This window comes from Poecilia reticulata, unplaced genomic scaffold (assembly GCF_000633615.1).
Source record: "Poecilia reticulata strain Guanapo unplaced genomic scaffold, Guppy_female_1.0+MT scaffold_503, whole genome shotgun sequence".
Classification (NCBI taxonomy): domain Eukaryota; kingdom Metazoa; phylum Chordata; class Actinopteri; order Cyprinodontiformes; family Poeciliidae; genus Poecilia; species Poecilia reticulata.
This window is the reverse complement of record NW_007615262.1, coordinates 1-11409: the sequence shown is the minus strand read 5'-3', so window position 1 is coordinate 11409 and position 11409 is coordinate 1. Positions and strand designations below refer to the sequence as shown.

Genomic DNA, 11409 nt, shown 5'->3' with positions numbered 1-11409 from the left:
CATCCCAGTCCCATTAATAATGTCACAGGCTGACTAATAATAGCAACTTCAAACAATATCTAATCAGGTTCTGTCAAGATACTTTGCAGCCATAACATTTATGTGTTATGTAAAATAAAGTCAAGCTTACAAGCTGTGCAGTTTATTTGTGGTTATTCAGGTTTTATAGCTAAAGGTGAATCAGTAGAAGTAGATGTTTATGAAGAACCCTGATGTTGATCCAGCTCATCATTTTTAGGAATTTGTTTAAAATAATCCCTAGAATGTCACTGATGGAATCGAACAACGAGATTAAGTTTTTTTAAAAAATTATTATTAGTATGGTTATAAGTGGCAAAAAATTACTTTGACAGGTTTAAAATACACTGTACATATGTTTTGTTTAGTTTTTTTGTTCCCTTAAATTTTAAGTATTTAAAAGTATAGCTTTTGAAATGATTTCCTAACGTTTTTAATTTAGATCAATTAATTCAGTGTCTCATAGTTTCCTTATGTTATTCGGAATTTTTCTGCGTAATTTCTGACAGTTAAAATCACAGACAAAGAACTTTGAACGCAAAAAATGCTTCGTATTTCAGGAGGTTTTCCAGTTTAGTCAGAGCGCTCTGTAAACATTTCCAGGCCTACAGATGTTTTCACTCTGACTCAGACTTACAGGCTGCGTAAATAAGTCACCGAATTACGGGGGGAAAATGCTTCGGATTGGGAATAATTTCCAAACTCATGACAATCCAGGAGGCTCCAGCAAACATAACTCACCAGCTCTCGTTTCCTTTTCAAATCCCGCGTTTCAAATTTCTTAATCTCGGCCTTAAAGCCCTCCGTCTCGCCGGAGTCTTTGGCCAGCACGTCCATCAGATACGCGATGTAACTGGTCGCCAGGCGCAGAGTTTTGATTTTGGACAGTTTGGTGTCTGCGGGAACGTTGGGAATACATTCCCGGAGCTCCGCGAAAGCCGTGTTGATGCTCTCCGTCCTGCGGCGCTCCTTCTTCGGCCCGGACGCCCTCCTCTTTCCCATCCCCGGCTGGAGCCCCTCGAGCCGGCCGTCGTGCGCAGCTCCATGCGCGCCCAGCTCCGCGGAAGGCGTGTAGGGCGCCTGGATCTGGAAATCCGCGGGCACCTCCCCGTGGTTCACCACCCAGCTCTGGAAGTACGGCGCGTCCTGGTGGCACCGCTGGACGAACGGGAAAGGTTCGTGCATCAGGTGGTGGTGGTGGTGATGCTGGTAGCCCCCGATGAGGTTCATTCTGTGCCGGGAAGAAAATGTGCTCGTTCGCCTCCCCCCCCCCCTAAACCGTCTCTGCTCGGGGATCACCAGCGAGCAGAACTCATTCGAAACTGAGTCGAGGACTCTCCTAAATTCATTTACAAGCTTAAAACAACAGAGACTCGATTTATTTCACATGGTCCAAGATTCTTAAAAAGCTCAGCTTTAAAAAGTATTCCAGGGATGAGACGTCAGCGATGCGCCGCCGTCCGGATGAAACTTCTTTTCCCGAAGAGGACGCAGTGACCTGCAGGAGAAATTTGACCCAGCTGAAGGTGTGAGGCCCCAGGTTTATATGAGCTGGATGTGAGCGTGAGAAAGAGGCAACCAATGGAGGAAATGGGAGGAGAGTTTGGAGAGGTTTGGAAGAACATGGTGCCAGAATATCACGGCACCAGAACGCAGGGACCAAAACATCTGCCTCACTGGCATCAGGTTTACATGGACAGGCATAAGTTTGATTTCTTGCGTTTTGTTTTGGTCATTGACGTTTTAATTCGGAGAGTTTTGTGATTCATCGCGCACAGCATTTTGCGGGCCATCCACATGGCTTGTAGATAGGTGCTAAAGGATGGCGGAGTTTTTCTTTCTTTTTTAATTTTTTCTCTCTTTTCATACACAACAGATGTTTTCTCAAAATATTAAGTTCTTATTACAATTTCTTCTTACAAGTTATTAGCATAATGACTAATATTGGCATTTTTCTTTAAATGTAAGAATTTCTTGTCATGCAGGGAGCTGATATTTCCAATATGAAGCAGCTTTAGTTTGATTTTGAAACATGAAATGATTTTATGACAATAACCAATTTATTTGTTTATTTAATTGATTTGTATATTAATTTATATATTAATTTGTTTGTTTGTTTATATATTTATGTATTAAACTATATATTTATTTATTTCTTCACTTAGTTTACCCAAGTCTTTGAAGAAAACTTCCACATTTAAAACGAACTTTGCTGTGTATGTGTTCACATATCAACGTCTCTGGAGTCCATTTTACATGTATTAAAAAAAAAAAATCTTAAAATTTATGTTTCACATTGTATCGCATGTGCTCAGTTTAATGTAGGTACTTCAAAAATAAAAATGTTTTCTGTTTGTTTTTAGACCATGTTTCATACATTCATTTCCTTATTTCATTACTTTCAGTAAAAGCGGAAACGTTTTGAAAGGCCATATAACGATAATTTTTTTGATCGAAATTCCTGATTGATCAATATTTTCCATGTTAAAACATCCGCTTTTATAAAATGTTTTGTTACAGCAGCGGTTATTATTATTATTATTATTATTATTATTATTATTATTATTATTATTATTATTATTATTATTATTATTATTATTTTTATTATTCAATGCTATTTTTGAGCCTGACGCGGCCTGCGGCTTTATCTCGCCCCGGCTGCCCTCGCACCTTAAACACGTCATCTTATCGCCATCGCCCCCCAAAAAACATTATCCCATTACATTACGTGACCTTGACGCTATTTGGGAACCATTTACGGCGGCTTCTTATCTAAATACAGCCATAAATCAGGAGGTGTCACCCTGCTGCTGGGGCACAAGTAACTATTCCATAAAAGCTCTCCTGGCCTCTCCGCACTGTTTACAGCGCGCCCTGTTTGCGCATATTTTACCGTTCCAATAAATAATCCGCCCGTCCCCCTGTTGGAGAGGCCTGCACGGAGATCATCTCAGGTTTTTAATCTTTCAAATGCCAAAAAGCTCTGCGTCTTCTTCTGCCTTTCTAACACCAAACCTGTAAACGTATGAAAATCAGAATCAGTTCAATTAGCCCAGATTGAGTTCACAGACAAGGAATTTGACTTCGGAATTCCCCAGAGCATACAGACTTTAATAATATATATAGAAATTTGAAGGAGAAAAATAGAGAAAAAAAGAAGCATAATTTAGAGTTTGCATAATTTCAGGCCTGAAGTAAAACAGACCCGTCCATTTCCCTAATCTAATCAGAAACCCTTAGAAGGCGTTTTACAGTTGTTTGTATTTTTTCTTCTTCTTTTTAATAAGAAAATGTCTCAGAATGAGATCGACATAAAAGGGATTAAACATGCAGACACTATACAATTACCAAAAATTAAAAGTAAACAAAAAATTAATTTATGTATCTACAATTCACATTAAAGATTTTTTTCAACTTTTCTTTTATTCGATGCAGTTTTCAAGTTTTCCTTTCTTTTTTGCAAGTTTTAACAACCCTTTTGTATACATTTCTGATTTTAAATAATACAAAAAATCTCATTAAATGCAGCTTGCTAAGCTAAAATGAACATGTGATGTTTTTTTTTATTATTTGGTGCTTTTTTGAGTCGCATGAACCAAAACCTTGTGTTGCATCGTGGGAAGATCCCTGCACACATGCACACTTTAATGAAGACACCCCATCGTCTCCTGCCGCTTTGCATGTTACCTTCGCTGTCAGTGTGAAGAAGCCCATGCAGACCCCAGAAAGCAAATCTGACACTGTTGATTAAGACATCCACTATGCAGGGATGAAATATAACCCTGCCTTTATGCACCCAGCCCCCTCTTCATCTCTCTCCATCACTTTCTCTCTTTCTTTTCCTGCCTAAATTCTTCCTCTCTGTCCATCACTGACTAAAGCCGTTCTTCTGTCTTGTTTTCTTCCCGTTTCCTTACTATCAGTGCAGGTGCTGAAAGACCTGGGCAGCTGTAATAGGCTCTTCATGCTTTCTATGCTTTCAGGCCCAACATGCACCACTCGTCCCACGGCCTGCAGGCTGCTGCTCTGCCAGGGGAAACATCCAAAATAGGTCACAGAGAGCCATCTTGGCTCTGTTCTGGATTCTCCTCATAATTGTTTGTGTCATCGTGTGGATTTTTCAATAGACACTGCTTCCCCTCCTCTTCAGAGTGCTTACCCTCAAGTCCACATTTCCAAACAAATATTCTCCCTCTCTGATTCACGGTCGGCATGGAAAACGGTGCAAAGCTCCCTCGGTCTCGACTGCGTATCGTGCCGCGGCTCTTTAATATGTCCAACTCTGTTGTGCGTCGAAGCAAACCAGCAGAGCTAATTAAAATTGCAATACTTCAGTTGGACATGTTGCCTTCCTTCTAGTTTTGGGGAATCTGGGCAGAGTGGGGACAGCATGGCATGGCAGCTGAGGAACAACCACAAGGGTTCAGAGGTTTCAAAGGTTCCTCAAGGATCCAGAAGTTAATGGAAGAGGAAATAAGAGTGACTGGAAAACAACCACGTTCAAAGGACGCACAAAAAACATCATTTTTAAAATGCTCACAGTTCTTCTTAAATAAAAGATTGGCTGATGAAAGTAACCTTAGGCCTTCATGTGACCACTTCAGTGTTGAAAACAGTAAAGTCACCACTGACTTTAATACTCTCTGAGGTGGAAACCCAGAAGCTTGGAAACTGTTGCAAAGCACAGCTGAATGGTTGTCATGGGACATGAAAGTATTTCTCAAACATGTATGAAAGAATCAAGGCAATGCTCCAGGTATGTTTTTGAAGAGGGAATAACAATATGAAGTAAAGCTCAAAAAAGTTCATTTTTCATAATATTGCCCCTTTCACAGTGCACCTAAAAGACATCAAGAAAATCAAAAAATTAATAAATTGATACAGGGTCAAACATTTAACCAATGATTTGGTTAAACTTTCAGATGAAGCTCCAGTTGTGTCTTTGTGTCAACCATATAACACAAAATGTTGGCCTGAAATGAAGATTTTCAAACAGTGATGAATGACTTTCAAACACTGCCAACTGTCAAGCATGTAAGTGTTAGTATTATGTTATGGGTCAGGCTTGCTAGTTGTTGGGATGGTCTTCTCAGAATTGCAAGTTTTTCTTTTTATTCTCCAAATGTGTTTTGGCCAAACACTCCAACTTTAGTTGCATCAGACCTGATGACACGTCCTTGATTGCATTTGCAAACAGTAAATGCATGTAAATGTGTTTTTTTCATGTCTGAGTGGCTTTTCGGCCCACAGCATAGAATGACACTCTCTGATCATCCAGCATCTTCTCAATATGGCTCCTTCAGGCATCTAGAAGTCCTATCCAAGAATGAACCAGACTTGATGAAATCTACAGCTCACTTCCTTAAATCTTGACTCATTCCTTCAGATTATTTTTGCTATGATGTCAAACAGGGACACTTCAGTTTCTTCCGTGAGTGTCAGTCCGGTGTGTGTTTAGACAAAATCCACAACATGCATCTTATTTGGATTTATTATAGTTCTATGTAAGTTTATGTACAGATTCATGTAGACAGAAATTACAGCTCTGATTCTGGACTAGCAGATCTCCTGTTCACAGGAAATTCAGTCCAAGTCAGGATCATTCACGGACGTTTTCCAATCTCCAACCATGCTTATTTCTCTAATATCAACACTGATCAAACCCACCTCTGCACAGAACCTTCCACTGAGCCCCTGTTCACAACCAGGTGCTAAAACTAAGACTGCTTTGTAGAAATGTAGTCATTTAACAAAAAAAAAAGAGTTTTGCAGGCTTATGTAATACTGATGACGGTGATATTATGTACTTAAATATTCCTCTTGACTTCTCACAGATGTGAGACATGGGACACTGAGACTCTATTGCAGTATGTAAACTTTTTACCCATCATTGCGTTTTATACCGTTTGGTTAACTGGCCTTCATTGTCCACTCTTCCAGATTTAATAATTGGTTTTTGGCCTCTGTGCTTTGCTTCGTATGCCAACATCTGTAACCTCCACTTACAGATTTCTATTAGTGTTTCTACTTGGATAAAACTAAAACCTCAAGATGTGCATATTAAAGAAGGATTAAAGATATTTTAATAATAACAGAGAAAGATAGCTGTTCCTATTTTTATTGGTTTATTGACATTGTTTTATGTCAATCATTTTGTTATAACGTATTGTTATCTAGTGTGTTTGTTTGAAAGGGGACCTGATGTCTCAATGAGCGCTTCCTATATATAAAAATAGAGCAAATAAAAAACTAACTAACCAGAACTGGTTGCATTATGCAGGTCCGGTGTCTCCTGTGCTGTCTGCCCATATCAGCTTTTGTCTGAAGAGTCGAGATAAAGTCCCTGCTGGAATCCTTCTCTGATCTGAATGAAGCTTTCGTGTAAGCGACTGAACTGAGTCATTCATACAAAAGTGGCACACAAATACTTGTATATAAGCCTTTTTAGTGACATTTTGGAAAGTTGTTTTTTGTTGTGGTAGATATGTAAAACTTTCTCCCCTGAGACAAATCTTGTGATGCTGCCCAAAAATTAAGCTTAAGCATTCCAATCCCTCAACAGGCGGGGAGACTGGATATGTCCCGATGTAGTTTGAAATGTTTACAATTCTTATCTATATCCACTTTAAATTACAAGTCAAATAATAATTTGCTCCACTTTATTCTTTCTCCAAGGTTCTGCACTGGGTCCCTTAGATTTTTTTTTGATTGCATGGTACATCTTCTGCATATTTTGATAGCTTATTATGAAGACAGTTTTGGAAAATCTTAGTCCTTTAGCCCATGAAGTACAATAAGGAGTGTCTTGAGTCATTACTTGTTAGAAATCAATGTTTAAGTGGTTTGTTCATGTTTTTATCATTTTTGAAATGCTGGAAAGTCGAGCTCCATTGTGTGAATGTTAGAATGAGACAGTGGTATAAATAACTTTACTACCTGAGACTTAGCTGTATTTGTACAAAATTATTAACTTAGTTTGTAAGATAATCCGCTGTAGAGTTCAGTGGAAGATCCATGTTATAGCTTCTCTAACTCTTTTACATTAATTTTATCATGGTCTGTTGTTTTAATATTATATTACTGACTTAAACTGTTAAGCTTTTATTGCTTATCTTTTAAACAGATCATTTATTTTTACTACAAAACCTCAAAGATAACTCTTTGGCTATTGCTTTTGTGTTTGTTCTGTTTTAGATCTGTAATTTCTCCACGTCTCAATCTATTGTCTCTCCAGTGTCCAGCAAACGTTTATTCCCTTCCGTCATTTATCCATTGATAAGTGATTGTCGTCTCCACACGCGTCTGTTCGCTGGTCATTTGCATTTCAGATCTCCAAAAACTCTCCTCTAAACTGGGGCAATTCTGCCCGTCCTCAGCCAATAAAGATAAGGGCTGGAATGTGGAGCAGGGAGGTGACAGTGATGAGCTGAAGGGACGCAAAATGTTCTGAAATTCTTCTTTTTAAAGTAGGACAATCTTTTAAACTTTGTAATTAGCTCATAATTACTTTTGCAAAAGAATAAAATGCCTTGGATAAGTATTTATTGGAATGTAAAGTGGCTTTTGCAATAGACTAAAACAAACAAACAAACTACAAAGTTATGATTTCACAAAGCATCACTTGGTGGAACCATGTTTCTAATATATTTTGCAACCACATTTTCTCAGGTTATAACAGTCAGGAAATAAGATCAGCTCCCATAACTATGCAGATGATACACAGCTCTGCATTACGATGTCACCAGGTGACTCTGAACCCATCCAATCACCGAATAGATGCTTAGAACAGATAAATGTGTGGATGAGCCAAAACCTTCTTCAGCTGAACAGAAACAAAACTGAACTTATTGTCTGAGGGCCTAAAGAGGAACAATCTAGAGTCAACGTACAGCTTCAGTTATTACAACTAAACCCAGCGATCAGGCCCATAACCTGGGAGTAGTGATGGACTCTGACCTGAACCTTCAGAGCCACATAAAAACAGTTACAAAGTCGGCCTTATATCACCTGAAGAACATCTCHAGGATTAGAGGACTTATGTCTCAMCGAGATCTAGAGAAACTCATCCATGCGTTTATCTTTAGTTGCATTGATTACTGCATCAGCGTCTTCACAGATCTGTCCAACAAATCAATCCTCCAGCTGCAGCTGATCCAGAAGCTGCTGCTCACGTTCTSACTAAAACCAGGAAGATAGAGCACATAACACCAGTTTTAAAGTCCCTACACTGGCTCCCTGTAGCTCAGAGAATAGACTTTAAAATACTGTTAGTTTATAAATCACTAAAAGGTTTAGCTCCACAATCTGCTGTTGTTGTACCAACCGTCTAGACCCCTCAGGTTCTGGTTCTGGTTCTGCTCTGCATCCCCAGAACCAGAACCAAACGAGGAGAAGCAGTATTCAGCTTCTATGCACCACAAATTTGGAACAAACTTCCAGAAAACTCTAAAACAGCTGAAACACTGAGTGCCTTTAAATCTCGACTAAAAACCCACCTGTTTAGTTGTATTTGAAACGTAATCAATTATGAATTTAGTGATGGCATTTGACTTAATGCAATGTTTTGATTGTTGATTCTATGTTGCATGACTTTGTGTTTTTGTGTTTGTTATGATGTAAAGCATTTTGAAATGCCTTTTTGCTGAAATGTGCTATACAAATAAAATTTGATTTGATTTGATATAGAGACTGAAATCTCTGCTAGTTCTTTAAAAAATTGCTTAGGCTCACTACGATTTACATCACTGTGCCACTAGCATGTTTACAGGTGAAGATAGACCAAAAAGTTCAGTTTTAGTCCAATGATCTGTCTGCAAATTGGAAGACTTTCTTCAGGCCACCTTTCCATAAAGTCCATATTTGTAGAACACAATGTTAATACGTGCCTACCACTTTAACTAAGGATTTCTGCAGCTCCTCCAGAGCTGCCTTGGCAGCTAATCTTTTAACGCTCTCCTTTTCTGGAGGGAAGTTGTGGATCCACTGTACTTATGACATTATTTTTAAAACATGAGTTTTAAAATACTTAAAACTCTGCTTTCAAAAATATGCTGTACTTTATGCTGTTCCACAATCTAAAATACATTAATGTGACAAATGATGAAGTTCATTGTATATGAATATTTTTGCAAGATAGTGTAGATTGTCATTTACAATCTGAAGCTATAGACATTACTCTTCTGTTTCATACATAAACTGATATCAATACTACAACAATATGTCAGAACAGTTAGGTAATCTTAGAATACAATATGCAATGAAATACAAATCAACATTATGCAAAGTTGTCTTTGTTCATGATTGGTGTTTTTCCTGTACAAATCCTTATCCAAAACCTCTGAAATAAAAAGTATATTTTATCTTTTCACTTGATGACCCTCCTCTGTGCTGGCAGACCACCGGCTGGATGGACTCTGTTGTTTGACTGCAGTAGATTTAGCAGAGAGGGGGCTGCTCTGTGTCAGGCGACCCCAAAGGGTTTCAGCAGGCCTGACAGTCAAAACACGAGCAAAAAAGGTTTGACCCTGACAAATCCCGAGGTGGAGACGGGTTCAGGGACCCACTTTTCTGAAATCCAGCCGAGTCGTTCCAGTTTTGAAGTCAGACCGAAAATGAAACATGATTTTGTGAGGTTGAAATTGTTTGTCTCGTGTAATTTATGCACCACGCAAGCCGAAGATCGGATTTCTCAATTATGTTTTGTTTTGTCCGTTTACATCGTACTTCAGGACTACTTCTGATTTCATAAACTCAACAAATTCACAAAATTTCTGAGGAAATAAATGCTTGACATATTGCGTAGGGTAACACTCCAGTTGTATTGGGGTCATTGTGCCTGTGAGCCTAATTGCCCCACAGGCTCCTAATGGTGAAGGCAGCTAGTTAAAGTCCCTGCTTGTCCATTCATACCCTCCGCCTCACTCTCCTGCTCATTAAAACAGCGAATAGGCCACAGATGTCGAGTCAGCCATTAGTTTCTACCTGGAAGGGGGCTTTGGGTGGGAGAGGTGACATTAAGGAAGTTAAACATCAGGCCAAGAGCTTCGTTTCCTCTGTTGAGGCCACCCAGGATAGAAATGTCTGGGTCTGACGTGAGGCTGGGCTTTTTTTAAGGTAGTACCAGCTGAAGGTTGAGAAACATTGTCTTAAAATAGGACAGTGTTTTTTTTGTTTTGTTTTAGTTTTATGATCTGAAGTTTTACAGTCAATGGAAAACAAGCAAATCATTCAAACCTGGCTCTTTTTGAAGACATTTTCCTCTGCTCAGCAAAAAGATGGAAAATCATTGAATTTCCAAATTATTAGGAATTCTCGGTAAGTTTGGTGAACCAGTTTTGTGTTAAACCATATGTTCAGATCAGTGAAGAGGAGATGCTTTTCTACACATTCATGCTATTATTTGAAGCCAAATCCGTCTTTGACGCATATGACCAAAGGACAGTTCCAGTTAAAGACCCAGTAGAGTTTTAGCAAACACCACAAGTTTGCTTTTGTTGTAGTAGAACAGAAAAGGCTTTTTCATGTCTCCAAGACAACCAGTTGTTACAGACAGCCTAATATGGTGACCTTAAGATTCGGACTTTTCGCCACTCTTCTTGAACAACGTTGGAGACAGTTTAATTATCGCTCACACTGTATTTATGAAAAGTTTTTTCTGGATAACGGACTCTTAACTGAAATTATTTTAAAAATTTGTTCAAATGTTATTGCATTTCTTATTACTTTAGGTTTAAATTATTATCCTTTTATACTCAGCTACACTACACCAAGTCTGTTTTTCATCTCTTGTACTTGCTGATGGAACAATTAGCTCTTTCATTAAGATCTTGAATTTTAACCTCTGATCAAAGTTTGTTCTGGAGCAACATGTCTAAAAATTCAAGCATGCATCATATTCACAGACCTTCTTTGAAAAACACTGACTTCCTTCTACAATTTGTCTGCTAATGACCATTTAATTACTCATGTGTAATCTTGGTAATTTAGAGTTCAGTAAACAGTACTCTAAGTCTACGGACACCAGGGGTTTACCTTCTGTGATGGTGTCCATCTCAAGTATTCGTGCAACTTGTATGTTTGGGGAACAAATTCAGAGAACCCAGAAAAATCACATTCAGAGTTTGATTCATGTAAGCAGATCATTTTGACCCCACAAAACAAACAGTATCCCCTTCTTACTAAGCTTTAATTAATCCACTAAGTACAATGACGTTTTGAGGAATACAATTTATTTATGAGTTGCAACAGCATTTAATTTCCCTCTGGAATCAGCAAAGTATTTTTTTTATTAAATTGAATTAAAAGAACTCCGGTTTTCTCCCACAGTCCAAAAACATGACTGTCAGGTTAATTGGCCTCTCCAAATTGTCCCTAGGTGTGAGTGTGTGTGTG

At 38.6% G+C, this 11409-nt stretch overlaps 1 protein-coding gene across 1 annotated transcript; it reads right to left on the bottom strand.

Annotated features, from left to right (window-relative positions):
• Nucleotides 1–588: 588 nt before the first annotated feature.
• LOC103461043 (heart- and neural crest derivatives-expressed protein 1) lies at nt 589–1566 on the bottom strand. Its single transcript, XM_008403359.2, has one exon. The coding sequence runs from the start codon at nt 1246–1248 to the stop codon at nt 652–654; it is 597 nt and encodes a 198-aa protein (XP_008401581.1). The 5' UTR covers nt 1249–1566; the 3' UTR covers nt 589–651.
• Nucleotides 1567–11409: the final 9843 nt, after the last annotated feature.